The sequence below is a fragment of the Cyprinodon tularosa genome, unplaced genomic scaffold (genome assembly GCF_016077235.1).
Source record: "Cyprinodon tularosa strain WSP-4 unplaced genomic scaffold, ASM1607723v1 ctg831, whole genome shotgun sequence".
Taxonomy (NCBI): Eukaryota; Metazoa; Chordata; class Actinopteri; order Cyprinodontiformes; family Cyprinodontidae; genus Cyprinodon; species Cyprinodon tularosa.
The window spans coordinates 71,829-92,895 of NW_024039598.1; the positions used below are offsets into that span (position 1 = coordinate 71,829).

A 21,067-nucleotide genomic window follows, 5' to 3' on the forward strand; every position below is an offset into this window, starting at 1 on the left:
TCCACAATGCCATCTCATTTTATCTCTGTTGCCCGGATGATTCGTCCCTCAACAAGTGGGTCACCGCTAGGTGGAAGCATCGCTGAAAGCAACTGTAAGCCAGAGGAGGTGACGTATTCCCCGTACGGGTTCAATCTCCTGGGAATCTGGTGAACCCAGGGCCATCAAGGTCTATGGCTTTGTTCGGCTTTGAAAGGTAAAAGAAAGCACTGCATGTAGCTCCTTAACATCCATGTCCACCATGTTGAGGTGAAACCAACAACCAGCAGACTCGATGACGCATTGGAGCCTCTTGCCTCCCATGCCAATTCAAGGCACACAAAAGCAGATGAAACTTAGCCTAACTTACTTTTCAGCTTATTACATTTTGATTAAGCTCATAAACCATAATGAATAGAGAACAATGAGTAACCTGATTGGCTACCATGTTCACAAATAGTGCAAATGGAGTTTTACATACAGTAGCGTACTATATCATTTGTAAGGCTGACCAAATGGTTTAACAGTAACATAAAATAGATAAACAAAAAAAGCACATATAATAGCTTTAATTACTATAGCTGTCTTTTTTAGACATAAGTCAGTAACTTCATCTGCAGTAGTTTGATCACGACATGGAAAGCGCTTTTAAGTTTAGGACTGTTAACAGCAAATTTTTTCACCTCCTGCTTATTATTACAAATAGTTTATTAATTTAGAACATTTCTCTTAGCTAAGCCAAATGAATTAGGGCACCATATGATTATCGGGAATAGTTAGCCAAACAACTATCAGTCTTTGGCAGATGTTGTTCCCAATGAAACGGTATTATAGAACAAAATGTGAAATTGTCCACGTGTTTTCTCTAGCAGCAAGCACGGGATGTACTTAAATGAACTAAAACAAATTCTCTCCACACACAATTTATTATCAGAATAATTCAACTATTAAAAATAAATGAGAAAACAAACTCCAGGGCTAAGCTAACAAAAAGCAAGGTTATAAGATATCTGATAAACTGATCAACTCAGTATTGATTATAACGAAACATTATTTATGAGTAACAAGTGAACTCTTATTAACTAAGTGACACAGCTTCATTTGAATTTTTCTATGACTTTCTATTGCTTTATAGCTAAAAAAACAAACATCGGAGTCGATGCGTGTGTATGTGTAGCTAGACTAACTAGAGGGCAAATCCGACCTTTTTGTTAGCAATAGAAAATGCATCATAGAAATATGGAATACAATTTACACAAAGATTCTTCATATCACAATGTGCACATCTGCCACGAAGTAAAATCTGTTCTGAACAAGGGCACACAGCATTGATCAAAATTAATGCAATTATGTAAGATATAGCATTTGTAACAGTAACAGTGCAAAAATAACAGTAAATAAATATAGTATTAATAGTAGTGCAGGAGACAGTTTGTCCGGAGTGATTTTTTTTTTAGGGGGGCTCAGCTTCCTGACAGCTTGGTGGATGAAGCTTTCTGTGAATCTGAGTGGGATAGAGCCTGAATAGACAGTCAGTCTCTGAAAACACACACATGCACAAAGAATGTCTGTCTGTCTGTCTGTCTGTCTGTCTCTTTCATGCACCCACTTGTCCTGCTTTAATCCAGTTTCTGACGAATGGAAATGGGTCGAATTTGTCCAAAGGAGGTCAGTTGAAGTCCACAAACAGGAGTGAAGACCTGCTGTCTTCACGCAATCTGTTCCGCGTTGCCCGTGTTATTAACTGCGTAAAAGCACATGGCTAATTTGCATACACGAAAAGGATTGGCTGGCTCCACTTCGCAAAAAACAGAGCATATATTTGAATACTGGACATGTTGAGCTTAAAAACATTTTAGTGACCATTAGCGACAAAAAAATTATTTTTGTCCTGCCCTCACTCTTAGCTTAGCAGGTAGATAACCATAATTTCCAATAACCACACCGTAAGCCTTTTCTTTGGATTTATTGGCTGGTATGGATGGATGAATGAATGGTAAAACTGCAACAAAAAAATATTGTGCATAAGTCTTTGTGTAAACAGGCACAATTCCAAATAAACAGGCACAATTCTCCTAAATAATAAACTCAACATATTCCCTCAATATGTACAGAAACACATAATGACACAAACAACATATCAACATTAGCCGCTAGCTCGCGGCATCGCTAACGGCTAGTTAGCGCGTATGCTAACTAGATTTATAGATGTGTTTTAACTGTTGCAATTTAATCTGAATATAAAAATCTAATGTATCTTTTTTAAAAGTGAAAGATTTTAATCCAGGCTGCTGGAGGCCACCCAATGCACTGCAGCTGCCCAGGACACAGTATACAGGGTATTCCAATGATGATGTCATCAGAACAAAGAAAATATGAAACACCCCTATGACATCACAGGGCTCCGCCCACTTATGTCATCGCTGAGGCTTCCATTCGGCACACAGTAACACTAGTTCCATTTACTCAGTGGTAGCCAGAGGAGTAGCTTGTTTCCAGAGGTAGGTAGTGTTTTCCAAGTTAATCTTAACATGGATTCCACATTTTCTTACACACTGACAAGCATATTTGAGTGCCTTTCACGGGCAGTGAAGCATGCCCAACCAACAAACATTTTAGAGTTTTTAAGCCAGTATTTCTCGACGCTGACTAAGCTGCAGGAAAACAAGGGAAGGGTTGACTATGCAGAACTGGTGTTCCAGTTCCAGGAGCAATGGGAGATTGATTTCCTAACAGCTCGCAGCAACAAAATGCACCCTTCACCCAACCACCCTTTATCCTCAACAACCATTTCATCAAAGCCTGATGGGTCCGTCTTTAGAACACAGGATGTTTCTTCTGGAAGTACTGCGGATCCTGAGGATCCTGCATATCCAATGCAACCAAGAGAACCAACAGAAGTCAAACCAAAACCTGTAAAACAAAAAGAGGACAAAGGAAACAGCTCTCAACAACAAAGCAGGAAACCAAACACCAAATTCGCACCATGCACCCAAAGGTTTCCAACGTCTACAATGCAACCAAGAGCACCGACAGATGTCAAACCAAAACCTGTAAAACAAAAAGAGGAAAAAGGAAACGGCTCTACACCACAAAACAGGAAACCAAACACCAAATTCGCACCATGCAGCCAAACGTTTCCAAAGTCTCAGATCCAACAAAGACAACCGACAGAAGTCGAACCAAAACCTGTTGAACATAAAGAGGACAAAAGAAACAGCTCTACACCACAAAGCAGGAAACCAGACACCAAATTCTCACCATACACCCAAAAGTTTCCAAAGTCTACAATGCAACCAAGAGCACCGACAGCAGTCGAACCAAAACCTGTTAAACAAAAAGAGGAAAAAGGAAACAGCTCTACACAAGAAAACAGGAAACCAAAGATCAAATTCAGACCATGGTATTAAACCGGTTGAACAAAAAGAGGACAAAGGAAACAGCTCTACACCACAAGCATGAAACCAAACACCAAATTCGCACCATACACCCAAAAGCTTCCTAAGACTCCGATCCAACAAATACGACCGACAGAAGTCGAACCAAAACCTCCTGAACAAAAAGAGGACAAAGAAACAAAGCAAGCAAAGACTCCAAACATACTTAAGGGGAGTCAGAGAGAGAGGGTAAAACCAATCATGAGCGATATCGTTGTTCCAACACCTGCCGCCCCGCTCCAGTTCAAAGCCAGACTCCTCCACCTGCCCCTCTTCCCGTCTCCGCCCCGGCTCCAAACACACGCTTCGCGGCCATTTTCTATCACACATGGACAGAAAGATAGAGTGTACCATCAATCGATTAAGATTAGATGTAAAGATAAACACACATCCATCAAGCAATAGAAATGATCATAGTTTGGTTTATCACATCACAACTAGCAGAGAAAACACTAAACCCTCTGCAAAAATAAAACTTTATTATTCTTTTCATTTTTCAGTATTCTTTTTATTTTCTTTGGAAACCTTTTATTAGTTAAATCCAATTGAAAATAAGCCGCACAGCATTTGTGTTGGTTTACTTTCTTTTCACACTGTCTTCATGGTTCTCCCCGGGCGCTCCGGCTTTTTCCAAAAGCAAATCAACATTATCTCGTGTAAACCTGCCTCTCAAATTTCCTTTGGCTCTTCCTGTTTAACTTCGATTTCTTTTTATTTGACTGAAACCTAAGAAAGTAAAGAATACTTTAAAAATTTTATTTCAGGTGACTTCCGCTTCAACAACTTGCTTAGTCACCTGGCCATTTTTTTCTAACCCAGGGTACAGACCAGGATGCAGAGTTGAAGTTTAACACACGTCTCTGCAGCTTCTCTACTGTTACCCACTCATTACTCCTTCCAGACCAGACTCTCAAACTCAATATACCCAGGCTGGGCCGGATTGGTTTTTCCACAAGAACAGCTCCTAAAATCATTCCAATGTTATCAAATGTCATTAAATGAACTTAAACAAATTCTCTCCACACACAATAATTTATTATCAGAATAATTCAACTATTAAAAATAAATGATAAAACAAACTCCAGGGCTAAGCTAACAAAAAGCAAGGTTATAAGATATCTGATAAACTGATCAACTCAGTATTGATGATAACAAAACATTATTTATGAGTAACAAGTGAACTCTTACTAACTAAGTGACACAGCTTCATTTGAATTTTTCTATGACTTTCTATTGCTTTATAGCTAAAAAAACAAACATCGGATTCGATAAGTGTGTATGTGTAGCTAGACTAACTAGAGGGCAAATCCAACCTTTTTGTTAGCAATAGAAAATGCATCATAGAAATATGGAATACAATTTACACAAAGATTCTTCATATCACAATGTGCACATCTGTCAGGAAGTAAAAGCTGTGCTGAACCATTCAGAACAAGGGCACACTGCATTGATAAAAATTTGTTCTTTAAAATTGAACTGTATCTAAAACCATAATTATATTTTTAGTTCAAATCAGATTTAATGTGTATCCCTGATGGGTATGCAGTGTGATAAACTGCTGACCAGCTTTATTTGTATTTTAATGTACCTGTTGTTTTTTGTTTTCATTTTTTATTATTATTTGGTTGTAAATGTTTTTGTACTTTTTTGATAAAATAAAATGCTGCATTGCATATTGGAAGCCATTGCTTTGATCACAGCCTAACACTTTTTTCCTTTTTTTTGTAGAGCATTTTTAAGTCAGTAAATTAACCAACCATACTGACTGAAAATTGTTACCTTTGCTTTTATGGATAAATTCTAAAGGTTATTTTTACATTAGACATTGGAGTGAAGGAAAAATGGAATGATGACTAAGACTAGCCTATCAGGACCAGATAAATTGTGCATATAAGCTTTTAGTATTAAAATGTTTGAAATTGTCAGTTAGGATTAGAAAGAAAGAAAAAGTGTACGGTGCAGAACAAGATCACCCTATGGTATGGTAGGGTTATAATCGCTGCTCTTAGTCTGTCCAGTCCTATCAAATGCGGCAGCCTGCTATAAATCCAACTTGGAAAATACAAGGCAAAAATGAACACAATATGAAATTAATTATTTTTAAAGGAAAAATGGGTAGCATCAACTTATTAGCCTACATCCAACACATTCTATTCAACTAATTAAATTAAATCTATCACTAAATAAATCTATTTTAACACTCTTCCCATACACAATAGGCCCTCAATCTTGACTTTCAGACTTTTGGTTTTCTGTCAACATTGTTATCGTTTCCTGTTCAGCAGTGGAGGAAACAAAACACTTTTCCTTGACAATTAACTGGGACGTCACGCAGAAAGATTTTGGACCCTTAAAAACAATATACGCAACTTTGTTCACAAACAGGCCTTTCAAATTAATAGTAACTATAACTATCTTAATCAAATAGATAAATAAATAACCACAGCAGGGTTAAGCGAGACGAAAAATAGATGGATGGAATAAATAACTATCATAGACATTATCATTGCTTTCCTACACAAAATGACTTCATAACTCAGGGCTAAAAGTAACATTTCCAGCTTTATAATAGAAAGAGCTAGGATGTCACAGACTTGTGCTGGAATAATCTCCTTGAAATATTCTACCAGAAATTATCATCCTGAAAGCATGTCTGAACCACCTGTAAAAGAAAGCATAAACCAGTGGATTTAACATAGAATTTGACCATCCAATCCATTTAAATGCTTCAATCACCACAACTGGTATTGTAAATCTTCTTAAACTGTATAAACCCATGGATAAAAAGTAAGGAGACCAACACATGAGGAAGACTCCCAGCACTATAGCCAGAGTTATGTTAGTCTTTTTCTCCATCTTACTGAGAGCTGCTTCTGATTTTAAAGTGCTCTTTATGCGCTTTGCCTGCTGCTTTGCCACCATTAAAATCTTAAAATAAATTGCTAATATTAAAGTAGTGGGAATATAAAATGCAAAAATTGGTCCAGGACTAGACTCTTTTGTAGACATAAATATTTTGCACCTCCAGCTGTGATTCTGTTCATCTTTCTCACGAACTGTGATACTAATTGAAAGTAGAAATGAAATAGTCCAGGTTAATATAATCATAATCAGAGTAACATATACATTAATTCTACTTGCATATCTTAAAGGATGACAAACTGCATAATATCTGTCTATTGAAATACAGCACAAGTTTAAAATGGACGAAGTGCACAGTAATATGTCAAACAGACCTCGCATTTTACAGAGTAAATAACCTGTATACCAGCATGAGCTCATAGACAATATTGTGCTGAAAGGCAAAACTAAAGCTCCAACAAGCAGGTCAGTCACAGCCAGAGAGAGGATGAGGTAGTTTGTTGGTGTGTGCAGCTGTTTGAAGTAAATGACAGAGATGATTACAAGAAGATTCCCACATATTATCAGAAGTGACAGAGAAACAACCACTACATCTAGTACATAAGAGGTCAAAGTTAGTCCGTGCAGTTGTGCTGAATCATTACAGAGTTGCTGGTCTGCCAACATATTATCAACAACAATAAAAAACAATATGTTTAATAAATGTTTTCTAGATTTCTTGAGTTAGAGAAGATTTGTGTGTTTAAGTCTAGGCTCTGCAAAATGGGGAAGTGCATCTTTTATCTGTCTGTAACTAAGCAGCATATTAATGTGGGATTTATTATTCTGTCTCAATGTGTTCATTGGCTCAAAAGGTCTGTGTTTGGTATCCATAGTGAGATGTTCCCTGATGTCACCTATATGACCAATTTACATTTTAGTGCTAATCAATGTGCGAAATACCTGTCAATATTTGGGGGTTTCCCCATCCCCCGATTGTTGCGCAATACCGATCTAAATTTTCTCAATATGCAGTAGGCCTATAACATTTCAAAGTCAAAGTCAGCTTTAATGTCAATTCTTAAGATTCACCAGACATACAAGGACTCGAGAGGACGTTCGTTTCTCATTCACCAACAGTGAAACAGATAAAGTGCACAGGCACAACAGATAAGATCAGTTCCTAATACTAAAATTTAAACATTCAATTTCATATTAAAATATAAAATGTACAATAATATAAAATATGCAATACTTATGCTAGTGCAAAAAGGCAGATGGTAATGGCAGCAGAAAAATATTATTATTATTACCAATTATGTAAGATATGGCATTTGCAACAGTAACAGTGCAAAAGAACAGTAAATAAATATAGTATTAATAGTAGTGCAGGAGACAATTTGTCCGGAGTGATTTTTTTTTGAGGGGGGCTCAGCTTCCTGACAGCTTGGTGGATGAAGCTTTCTGTGAATCTGAGTGGGATAGAGCCTGAATAGACAGTCAGTCTATGAAAACACACAGATGCACAAAGAATGTCTGTCTGTCTCTCTTTCATGCACGCACATGTCCTGCTTTAATCCAGTTTCTGACGAATGGAAATGGGTCGAATTTGTCCAAAGGAGGTCCGTTGAAGTCCACAAACAGGAGTGAAGACCTGCTGTCTTCACGCAATCTGTTCCGCGTTGCCCGTGTTATTAACTGCGTAAAAGCATATGGCTAATTTGCATATGCGAAAAGGATTGGCTGGCTCCACTTTGCAAAAAACAGCATATTTGTGAATAAAGGTTTTGAATTTTAATACTGGACATGTTGAGCTTAAAAACATTTTAGTGACCATTAGCGACAAAAAAATTATTTTTGTCCTGCCCTCACTCTTAGCTTAGCAGGTAGATAACCATAATTTCCAATAACCACACCGTAAGCCTTTTCTTTGGATTTATTGGCTGGTATGGATGGATGAATGAATGGTAAAACGTCAACAAAAAATATTGTGCATAAGTCTTTGTGTAAACAGGCACAATTCCAAATAAACAGGCACAATTCTCCTAAATAATAAACTCAACATATTCCCTCAATATGTATAGAAACACATAATGACACAAACAACATGTTAACATTAGCCGCTAGCTCGCGGCATCGCTAACGGCTAGTTAGCGCGTATGCTAACTAGATTTATAGATGTGTTTTAACTGTTGCAATTTAATCTGAATATAAAAATCTAATGTATCTTTTTTAAAAGTGAAAGATTTTAATCCAGGCTGCTGGAGGCCACCCAATGCACTGCAGCTGCCCAGGGCACAGTATACAGGGTATTCCAATGATGATGTCATCAGAACAAAGAAAATATTAAACACCCCTATGACATCACAGGGCTCCGCCCACTTATGTCATCGCTGAGGCTTCCATTCCGCACACAGTAACACTAGTTCCATTTACTCAGTGGTAGCCAGAGGAGTAGCTTGTGTCCAGAGGTAAGTAGTGTTTTCCAAGTTAATCTTAACATGGATTCCACATTTTCTTACACACTGACAAGCATATTTGAGTGCCTTTCACGGGCAGTGAAGCATGCCCAACCAACAAACATTTTAGAGTTTTTAAGCCAGTATTTCTCGACGCTGACTAAGCTGCAGGAAAACAAGGGAAGGGTTGACTATGCAGAACTGGTGTTCCAGTTCCAGGAGCAATGGGAGATTGATTTCCTAACAGCCCGCAGCAACAAAATGCACCCTTCACCCAGCCACCCTTTATCCTCAACAACCATTTCATCAAAGCCTGATGGGTCCGTCTTTAGAACACAGGATGTTTCTTCTGGAAGTACTGCGGATCCTGAGGATCCTGCATCTCCAATGCAACCAAGAGAACCAACAGATGTCAAACCAAAACCTGTAAAACAAAAAGAGGACAAAGGAAACAGCTCTCAACAACAAAGCAGGAAACCAAACACCAAATTCGCACCATGCACCCAAAGGTTTCCAACGTCTACAATGCAACCAAGAGCACCGACAGATGTCAAACCAAAACCTGTAAAACAAAAAGAGGAAAAAGGAAACAGCTCTACACCACAAAACAGGAAACCAAACACCAAATTCGCACCATGCAGCCAAACGTTTCCAAAGTCTCAGATCCAACAAAGACGACCGACAGAAGTCGAACCAAAACCTGTTGAACATAAAGAGGACAAAGGAAACAGCTCTACACCACAAAGCAGGAAACCAAACACCAAATTCTCACCATACACCCAAAAGTTTCCAAAGTCTACAATGCAACCAAGAGCACCGACAGAAGTCGAACCAAAACCTGTTAAACAAAAAGAGGAAAAAGGAAACAGCTCTACACAAGAAAACAGGAAACCAAAGATCAAATTCAGACCATGGTATTAAACCGGTTGAACAAAAAGAGGACAAAGGAAACAGCTCTACACCACAAGCATGAAACCAAACACCAAATTCGCACCATACACCCAAAAGCTTCCTAAGACTCGGATCCAACAAATGCGACTGACAGAAGTCGAACCAAAACCTCTTGAACAAAAAGAGGACAAAGAAACAAAGCAAGCAAAGACTCCAAACATACTTAAGGGGAGTCAGAGAGAGAGGGTAAAACCAATCATGAGCGATATCGTTGTTCCAACACCTGCCGCCCCACTCCAGTTCAAAGCCAGACTCCTCCACCTGCCCCTCTTCCCGTCTCCGCCCCGGCTCCAAACACACGCTTCGCGGCCATTTTCTATCACACATGGACAGAAAGATAGAGTGTACCATCAATCGATTAAGATTAGATGTAAAGATAAACACACATCCATCAAATAATAGAAATGATCATAGTTTGGTTTATCACATCACAACTAGCAGAGAAAACACTAAACCCTCTGCAAAAATAAAACTTTATTATTCTTTAAATTTTTTCCTTTTTCAGTATTCTTTTTATTTTCTTTGGAAACCTTTTATTAGTTAAATCCAATTGAAAATAAGCCGCACAGCATTTGTGTTGGTTTACTTTCTTTTCACACTGTCTTCATGGTTCTCCCCGGGTGCTCCGGCTTTCTCCAAAAGCAAATCAACATTATCTTGTGTAAACCTGCCTCTCAAATTTCCTTTGGCTCTGCCTGTTAAACTTCGATTTCTTTTTATTTGACTGAAACCTAAGAAAGTAAAGAATACTTTAAAAATTTTATTTCAGGTGACTTCCGCTTAAAAAACGTGCTTAGTCACCTGGCCATTTTTTTCTAACCCAGGGTACAGACCAGGATGCAGAGTTGAAGTTTAACACACGTCTCTGCAGCTTCTCTACTGTTACCCACTCATTACTCCTTCCAGACCAGACTCTCAAACTCAATTTACCAAAGCTGGGCCGGATTGGTTTTTCCACAAGAAAAGCTCCTAAAATCATTCCAATGTTATCAAATGTCATTATTTTTATTTCGAAATAGTCTTGTAGACGAAAAGATCATTCTCTTTTTGTTAATTTTGTGGCCAAATTGAAGATATGTCCTCCAAGTATTAAATAAGCCTTTTGATTTTTGTAAATTTTTCGTTTAAGGATACTTTTAGTTTCTTTTCATTGATTTTGTGAATGGCCAATAAAACTCTGGAATTGGTTCAATTCTTTGGAGTTGCGCAACAAAACGAGAAACCTCCTTTTCTGCCTCCTGATTGTGATCTGCATGTGTGTCAAACATTTCAAAGCTATGACATATGGAATATAGCTATTTTCATTATAAATGTTTACTTTGGATAACAATTTAACCCTGCTTAAATGCTAATTTTAGTTTTTATTTATGACATTATTTGGGTCAGGTTTTTTTTTTTTCCCCTCCACATTTTAACCCACGATGATAAGCTACTGGATCATCCGCAGCTTCACAGCAGGACTTTCGTGAACCAAAATACTTCAATTATGAATTAAAAACAATAAGATTATTGATTGATGAAACGTTAATCATTCTGCAAAGAAAAAAAGCGGACTTGAAGAAATGAACAAAAATCTTGGGTGTTATCAGGGTTAATTTTTTGTCTTCTTGTTGTGATTATTGTTTATACTTATAGGAAAATTTAAATATTGAGTACCTTCCTAAATATTTGAAAAAATACACATTTGAATACAATAATTTAAACGTTCTACCTGTCGGTGTTTTATTCACACATACACACACACACACACACATGTTGTGTCACAATATCCTTGTGGGGACCTTCCATTGACTTCCATTCATTTCCCACTAATTTATATGGCCTAACCATGACCCTTGCCCTAACCCTTACCATTACTGACACATACCTATCCCTAAACCTAACCTAAACTCAATTCACACCTTAGTCCTAAACCTAACCCCCACCCCAAGAAGAGAAAGTTTCCTTATGGGGACCAGTTGTTGGTCCCAACAAGTACCTGAGTCCCCAAAATGTAGCATATTCCTAGGAAATTGTCCCCACCAGGTATTAAAGACATGGCCACGGGCTCCTCAGATGAAGCTTTCTGATTGCCTATTACCTTATCTGGCTGTAGTCAGGCGCCCAGCCTGAATTACGTTACACTGAGCAACAACTTCCGAGTCTAGAGTGGATGGTGAAGCGGGAGCAGGCCGGAAAATGAGCATGTGCCGCATACTAATAATGACTAATAGATGTCCCGACCCCGATAGCAATATACTCCACCGTGATTGATAAGTTTGTTCAGCTCCGCACACAACACTGAAAAGTGCCAATCATATCAAGCTCATGGGCCGCACTAACATTAAACTTTCATATTAAGGCGGGGGCCACAAACTATCGACCGCAAGTCTGAGACCCCTGATCCAGACAGTGTCTTGCCCCCGACCAAAATATAATAAATTAGAAAAGATTCCCAAAGGAGTAAATCATGATAATCTAATTAAAATAACTTGAATTGGGGAAAAAAGTTAAAACAATTAAATGTGGTTTATTTAACATAAGATCTCTTTTTCAAAAAGTCTGCTAGTTAAATAACTTGATTTGTGATAATCACATTGATTTATGTTGCCTTACAGAAAGTTGGCTGCGGCAAGAGGATTATGTGAACATAAATGAGGCAACTACATCTAGTTATTTAAATTTTCACATACCCAGAAGTTCTGGACGAGGAGGAGTGGCGGCAGTCTTTCAGTCTGACTTACTGATAACTCTAAAGGCAGTTGATAATTACAACTCTTTTGAACATTTAACCCTTAGTTTCCCTCATCCAAATTGCAAAGAATTAAATACTGACAGGTTCATCATAGTGGGGGATTTTAATATCCATGCTGACATTGAAGGTGATAGCTTAAGAGCAGCCTTTAATGCTATCTTAGATGCTATTGACTTGCACCCAAACATTTCCAAATTCTCCAATGCAACCAAGACCCGCGACAGAAGTCGAACAAAAATCTGTTGAACAAAAAGAGGACAAAGGAAACAGCTCTACACCACAAAGCAGGGAACCAAACACCAAATTCGCACCATGCACCCAAACGCTATTGACTGTTCAAAATGTGTATAGTCCCACACATTCTCATCTTCATACTTTGGACCTTGTGCTGACATATGGCATAGAAAGTGAAGAAATAACAGTATTTCCTCACAACCCTGTCCTCTCTGACCACTTTTTAATAACCTTCAGGATTACTTTACTCCTCCCCAAAAAGAAAGTTTCACTTTAGCAGATCATTATCAGATGGTGCAGTTATAAATTTTAAAGAATCTGCTTCACTTTCTCGCTCCTCCATGTCTCTGAGCAGTGCTGCAGAGCGCAAAAGCTTAGTTTATTCCGCTTCACAGGTTGATGATTTGTTGATGGCATTGCTATTTCTCTGCGTACTGCCTTAGACAACGTAGCCCCTTTGAATAAAAAAAGCATTTCAAATAGAAAGCTGGCTCCTTGGTTCAATGCAGAGCTGCTCAATCTAAAGCAAAATGCTAGAAAACTGGAGAGAAAATCGCGCTCCACAGGCCTACGGGAATCCCACCTAGTCTGGAAAAATAGTTTACTGCTGTATAAGACACTTTGTAAAGCGAGAACAGCATATTTCTCCTCATTAATAGAGGAGAATAAGAATAATCCTTGATATCTTTTTAATACAGTTGCCAAGCTCACCCAGAGCCATAGCTCTGTTAAACCGTCCATCCCACCTGCTCTTAGCAGTAATGATTTTATGGGATTCTTTATAAATAAGATTAACCTTATTAAAAATTTGCTATTTAGAACTCCTCCAACTACGACTGGTTTATCTTTGGAAGGAGAGTCAGCATCTGAGCTAGCCATAGAATCTGAACCGGGTCGAGACTAATTTGATCCAGTTGAACTTTCAGGTTATTTAAGGAGGTATTCCCTTTGATCTCCTCCTACATTTTAGATGTGATTGATCTATCTCTGTTACAGGGGTATGTACCAGAGGCTTTTAAGATTGCTGTAATTAAACCTTTACTTAGGAAACTGTCTCTTGACCCAGATGACTTGGTCAATTATAGACCTATATCCAATCTTCCTTTCTTAGTGTGCCAATACACCATAATGTTCTTTTTGAAGAGACTCAGTCTGGCTTTAGAGCTCATCATAGCACTGAAATAGCTTTGTTGAAAGTTGCTAATGATATTCTCATGGCCTCAGATAATGAACTTGTATCTGTACTCGTCCGGTTGGATCTCAGTGCTGCATTTGATACAATTGATCATAATATTCTTTTAGAAAGACTTGAATATTTTGTAGGAATTAAAGAAGCGGCTCTAGACTGGTTTAAACCTTATCTACCTGACCCATTTCATTTTGTTCACGTTAATTACTAATCTTCCTCATGCTTAATGGTTACTTGTGGAGTGGAGTACCACAGGGATCAGCGCTAGGACCAGTTGTCTTTACTGCTATCATATATATATATATATATATATATATATATATATATATATATATATATATATATATATATATATATATATAAACAGAAGTTCTAGTCTTTGGACCAGATTCTTTGAAAAATTAAGCTGTTTAGTCAGTCACTTCACTTGGATTGGAGTAAACTGATATCAGATAATAAAGTAAAAAATTTTGGTGTAATTTTTGATCAGGACCTGTCATTTAAATCCCATATCAAGAGGTGTCTAGAATTTCTTTCCTCCAGGAGTGATGCTGAGGAACTATTCCATGCATTTGTTACTTCAAGGCTGCACTATTGTAATTCTTTACTATCAGGAAGTATATATCTTTGTGGGGCCTTTCCGTTGACTTCCATTAACTTCTACAGCCTAACTATGACCCCACTGGCGTAACCTTCTGAAGAACTAGTGTGGACATGTCCCCACCAACTTTGAAATGGGTGGGGACAGTCCCCCACTAATTTGGGAATTTGTGTTCGGCTCATTTACTTTAGCCAACAACAGTTAAGCCAACAAAATTTAGAAAATTGCCATTTAAAAAAAATCCTGTCTCAAAATCTGTGGGGGTTTTATTATCTTATGCCGGCCAGTTAGTTATATGTCAGCCTGAACACCTAAATTCAGCCAATCCTATATCAACGGTCATCTTCAATCAATTTTTGGGGGGGGTCAAAGCATCTTGATTCATACGTTGCAGTTAATATACGCAACGGTTGAAATAAGAATCTTCACAGAGAAGTGGTGAAGTGGCAGTTTCTCAATTCACAAGAAGACGAGTACTGACTTGTGTCCTCACCAAGTATGTTGTACAAAAGCATACTGATGATGTCACCACACGCTCGGCTCGTCTGGTGCTGCTTTTCACCTCCTGTTATTAAAAGTCTCTAGATAATAATAAAATGATTTTTTTTTTTCATTTAATGAGGGAATAATAATTAACACAGGCAGATAAACACAAATCAAATTAACATTTTGCCAAATGAAAGGAAAAACGCCATCATAGCCAACGGACTCGGCTATGCTGAGAGAGGGCTGCTGCAGACAGGCTAACGTTAGCCCTGGCTGCTGTTACCCTCGGATGTCCACTGGTTGCCATGGTCTTCGCAACTTTAGAACATTTTTTTAAATTACACATTAAATCGGTAAATGGGCCATATAGTGATGCTCAAAAGTATACTATTCTTGCTCAAATTATCTTAAAATGTACTTTTATTGAACAACAGCAACAGAAAAGATAACTTTTAACTAAATACTCTGAGATATGTAAGCGCTCCATTGAAAGGAGACGGAGACTTTTCGACGACCTCCAACCTGGACGTTTCGCTTCCCTTCCAGGAAGCTTTTACAATTAAAATAGTTAGAAATTGCTTTGAGTTTGAGGCTTTAACTCAACAATATTAACTCTTTATAATATGGACCAAAAACACACAAATTGAATTTCTAAGTGAAAACTACACTTTGTTTTTGGTCCACTCTATAAAGCCTCGAACTCTACGCTATTTCTGACATTTTGAATTGAAAAAGATTCCTGGATGGGAAGTCAAACGTCTTCAAACTTGGAAACCAAGTCCAGTGGATTCTTTTTTAACTTTTTTGGCTCTGCTAAACACCAGAGCCAACTAAGCTAACAGCTGTTAGCCAACCAAACGGCTCTGAGCCTTACCTGATCAGACATATTTCTGGTTCTCTGATGTAGGATTAGAGGACGAATGTTTCCTTGTTATCAGGAAATCTATGACTTATCCATCTGCTGGCTCAAAGTGGTCTGGTATCAGAACAAGAACACAGAGATACACTGGTTCACTAACAGACAGTGAAATACTTCACATGGCATTTATGACCAGACATCCCCGATTTCCAGGTACAGTCCCCGTTTTCAACCACCCGTCCCCGGCTAATGCTGTCCCCGGAAATGTCCCCAATTTTACCGGGTAATGAGGGGGAAAATGTTGCATATAAACAGTTATTATGCAGGGTTCCTAAAGCATAAGACAAGTTAAATTCAAGACTTTTTAAGACTTTTTAATGCCACTTAAAATAAAAATTTAAGACCAAATTTACAACAAACACAAGAAAAACCCACTTGCGACAACTTAACTCAAAGGTTTATTTTAACATAAACCACTGCACTAATGTTTCAAATTTTGAAAAGCTTCCCATACAGGAAGAAAGCTAAAAACAAACAAATGACAGATATATTTTAACAATTATTTAACTGAATTCACAAACTTTGTTTTAGCAGAAACAAAACAAATCAGTTTTAAAGCCACAACATAACCAGTGCTAAGTCTTTTTTGCAGCTATTTTTCTTTGTATCGTTTTCTTAGTATGTTTGATTTGGTGATAAGTGGAGGCGTTGCAGAGACAACGGTGGAACAAAACTGAGAAATACCGGCTGTTTCTCGGTAACTCCATTTTAACACTTTGTGTTTCGCGCTTCGCATGTGCGACTCCACTGCTTTAATTCCCATCGTTCCGAGCTTGAAGGACTTCTTGCACAAAATCCACTGAGCCTCATGTATGTTCCCTGGTTTTAGCCATTGAGAAAACTCTTGGCTGGAGACAATTTTGGTTACATTTACACTTGCTTATATTTTCCAGACAAAAAGTTATTGGTGCATCTCCCAAATGACCCGGCCGCTACAACGCTTTTATTGGTTCCGCTATCGGGACAGAACCAATAATGGCAAGCCGTTTTTTTTTTTTATAATAATAAAAAAAAGGTAAATTTTAACGTTTTATTTAGATTACAAAAATAAATCGTAATAAAAATAATTCTATTTATGATGTTTTAAAAATTAAGACCTACAAAAGACTGATTTAAGACATTTTAATACCAATTAAGGCCTTAATTTTATTTTAAAGAATTCAATGCCTTTTAAGACATAACCCTGTTATGGTAGAAACAGCGCGTGAGCATGCTGCGCACCGAAACAGCTGTTAACGTATAGATGAGGAGCAGAGTGCACAAGTTTTAAAACAGACTATGTTCTTTATCACAGCTGGCTGAAAGCAGCTACCCAGTGTTACCCAGAAGCCTACAGCCTTCGCTGTTCCTCCTGTCTTGCTGCTCTCAAACTGGGCTGGTTATAGTTAGTTATAGTAGGTTTTAGTTAATTACTTCCTTGGAGCTCAAGGAGAGCATGGGCTATATCCAGTGTGCGAAATACCTGTCAATATTTGGGGGGGTCCCCATCTCCCGATTCTTGCGCAATACCGATCTAAATTTTCTCAATATGCAGTCGGCCTATAACATTTCAAAGTCAAAGTCAGCTTTAATGTCAATTCTTCACATTCACCAGACATACAAGGACTCGAGAGGACATTCGTTTCTCATTCACCAACATTGAAAACAATAAAGTGCACAGGCACAACAGATAAGATCAGTTCCTAATACTAAAATTTAAACATTAAATTTCACAATAAAATATAAAATGTACAATAATATAAAATATGCAATACTTATGCAAGTGCAAAAAGGCAGATGGTAATGGCAGCAGAAAAAATATTATTATTATTACCAATTATGTAAGATATAGCATTTGTAACAGTAACAGTGCAAAATAACAGTAAATAAATATAGTAATAATAGTAGTCTGTCTCTCTCTTTCATGCATGCACATGTCCTGCTTTAATCCAGATTCTGACGAATGGAAATGGGTCGAATTTGTCCAGAGGAGGTCCGTTGAGGTCCACCATCAGGAGTGAAGACCTGCTGTCTTCACGCAATCTGTTATTAACTGCGGAAAAGCACGTGGCTAATTTGCATACACGAACAGGATTGGCTGGCTCCACTTCCCAAAAAACAGAGCATATTTGTGAATAAAGGTTTTGAATTTTATTACTGGACATGTTGAGCTTAAAAACATTTTAGTGACCATTAACGACAAAAAAATAATTCATGTCCTGCCCTTACTTTTAGCTTAGCAGGTAGATAACCATCATTTCCAATAACTACACCGTAAGCCTTTTCTTTGGATTCATTGGCTGGTATGGATGGATGAATGAATGGTAAAACTGCAACAAAAAAAATATTGTGCATAAGTCTTTGTGTAAACAGGCACAATTCCAAATAAACAGGCACAATTCTCCTAAATAATAAACTCAACATATTCCCTCAATATGTACAGAAACGCATAATGACATAAACATGTTAACATTAGCCGCTAGCTAACGGCTAGTTAGCGCGTATGCTAGCGTCTTTTTAAACTTCTCTTCTCGGTGACCCTTCTTGCAATAAACCTCCAAACACAACATGAAACATAGTACTATATGTACATAAACGAAATACACCCTTCACATAAAATTACATGCTGTACTGGCCAAAAACGCAGCACAGAGAAAACAGATGGCTGCGTCTCAATTCGCAGGCTGCGTACTTCCGAGGAAGCAGCCTACCTAGCCTCCGGAGGACCCAGCCTCGGTAGGCTGCTCCGGAGGATCCTCAGCCGTTGGTAAATGGGACGGTCTAGCCTTTGGAGCACTTCCTGGTTACGTCACGACGTCATCACGTCTACACAAAGCCCGGGAAAAAACGCGCCATTAATCAGACGATTGATTGATACAGGCATAGCGAAATGGAAACTGCAATTTTTATTTTATTTTATTTACCTGATGTTGGAGGAGGAGAGTCGGATTCGGCGGCAGCAAAACCGGCGACAAATATATTTGAGGCTGGCAGAGCGCAGTGGAGAGATAACATTTACCTTTATTATTTTCCCCCACTAGGGTCTTCTAATGATCAGAATATACCAGTTATTTATCAAACACTTGTCAGCAGATTAATGAATATCATTAAATATCAAATTTTAAATATATATTTATAAGACTTGGTATAAGCTTGTTTGTAACTTTAGTAATTTGAATTGAATAGTTAAATGTTTACAATCCCTGTAAATAACTGACTTAAATCACCACTTTCACTATCACTAAGGTTGTGTGGAGAAGGCAAACTGTATTATTGAGAAATAAATCCTTATTTGTCTAAATTGTTATCCACTTACTGCCTGATTTTATTTGCAATTATATAACAGAAAAATAATACAGGTAAAATAAATATAAAAACGAAAAAATAGGTTAAATAGTGGATCTAGATGAAGTAAAATAAGTAAAGAATTGTTTGGCTCCAAATTGGCAACACCAGGCGTTAATTCACTAGAATTGTATCAGCTAAAATGAAATTGCTGTCATCTAATCCTGTTCTCAACCTTCATCTCTCTTTCCAGACCAGGCCGATGTACTGCCGCATCAATCTGAATGTTCCCGTTCTCACCAGACCAGACTTTCGGCTGAGCAGAGAGTCTCTGGTGGTGCTGCTGGACCTTCTCTGCCAGGAAAGAAGACATGGATGGGGGGCCACAATAGAGACCTTGGTCTTCCTCTTCTGGCTAGCGAGTGGGGCATCCTACAGAGTGGTGGCTAGGGTGTTCGGGATGCCTCGCTCCACAGTTCACCGCATCGTCCACCGGGTTACTGAGGAGGTGGTGGCCATCCGCCACCGAGTCATCTGCCTCCCGAAAACTGCAGAAGACCTGGCAGCAGTAACCCAGGGGTTTGAAGGGCTGGCAGGACACAGAGCTTTTCTGAAAGCTGCTGGAGCGATCGACGGCTGCCATGTGAGGATCAAGCCCCCAAGCGGTCCTGATGGTCACTGCTATCGGAACAGGAAACTGTTCTCCTCCATCATTCTGCAGGCAGTTTGTGACCATCAGGGCCGCTTCATCGACACGTACGTGGGCTGGCCGGGGTCAGTGCATGACTCCAGAGTGCTCCGGAACAGCCCACTGTACAGGCAGGCCATCTACCCTCCTCCGGGCCACTTCATCTTGGCAGATGGTGGGTATCTGTGTCTCCAACACCCACTCCCCCTCATCACTCCTTTCAAGCGGCCGGTACAAGGTGTGGGAGCCCTGCGCTTTAACAGCCATCATTCCAGGGCACGCTCCATTATAGAGCGTGCCTTTGGGATGATGAAGACGAGGTTCAGGGCCATCTTCCTCCAAGCGCTGGTGCACCACACCTTTGTGCCTCAGGTATGTTACTAAATGAGAGAATTATTGCTTATAGATAAATGATAAAAAGCTTTAAATTAATTTCTTCAAATATACTATAAAATGTTTTTGTCTTTTTTTTTTCTACAGGTCATAACGGCATGTGCTGTCCTTCACAACATCTGCCTGGGAGCTGGTGACATCATGGCCCCAGAGGATGAAGAGCAGGACGACATGCCAGAGGATGAGGAGGGGGAGAACATGTTGGAGGCAGTCAGTGGTGCTCACTGGCGGGACCAGCTGTCTGCCGAGGTGTCTGCCCCTGGAGGAGGGTCTACCCGAGCACGATTACATTTAGATGGCAAGTAGAATCACATTTTAGCTGTTCTCATTTCAGGGTTATTAAAACAGTTGTAGTAAAGTAATTTCTGCGTCTTCTTAAACATTTTTAGTAACATGGCAGCCGTCGATTGGGTCAGCCCTTCAAACCCTGATGGACGATGTGGTGAACAGTGGAGAGAGGCCTCCCCCCCACCCCCCAGATGATGTCCCACTCGCAGTCAGAAGACTCCAAGGTCATCTGTGTGGCATCCCATCCAGTCCAGCAGCACCACCAGGGACTCCTGCTCAGTCGAAATTGTATATACCGTATATGTTCTTTTACATCTTCTGTAAATAGTAGTTAAAATTGCCTGTAAATAGTTTAAAATATTTTTAATAGTTTGTTATAATTGCATCTCAAAAAATAAATTGATGTTATCACTGAGAAGTTGTTCTACGTTTACTTAAATTGTCAAGAAGTGATGAAACAGATGATGTAAAAAGGTTAAAAGACTTTAAGAACACACCGACAACAATAACTTTGATAAACAATTTAATAATTTAATTTAATAACAGCAACACATAACTTGAACTTGTAAACACAGCAACAACCAAAAAACACCAACAAAAATTA

The 21,067-nt window shown here is 38.7% G+C and overlaps 1 protein-coding gene across 1 annotated transcript; it reads right to left on the bottom strand.

Annotated features, from left to right (window-relative positions):
• Positions 1–6,002: 6,002 nt before the first annotated feature.
• LOC119774790 (trace amine-associated receptor 1-like) lies at positions 6,003–6,977 on the bottom strand. The gene has a single exon (XM_038272469.1). It carries the CDS (start codon positions 6,942–6,944, stop codon positions 6,003–6,005), a length of 942 nt encoding a protein of 313 aa, XP_038128397.1. The 5' UTR covers positions 6,945–6,977.
• Between the last annotated feature and the right edge of the window lie 14,090 nt (positions 6,978–21,067).

Coding starts and splice junctions, on each gene's coding strand:
- LOC119774790 (XM_038272469.1), bottom strand. CDS start 6,944: ATGTTGGCAGACCAGCAACTCTGTAATGATTCAGCACAACTGCACGGA.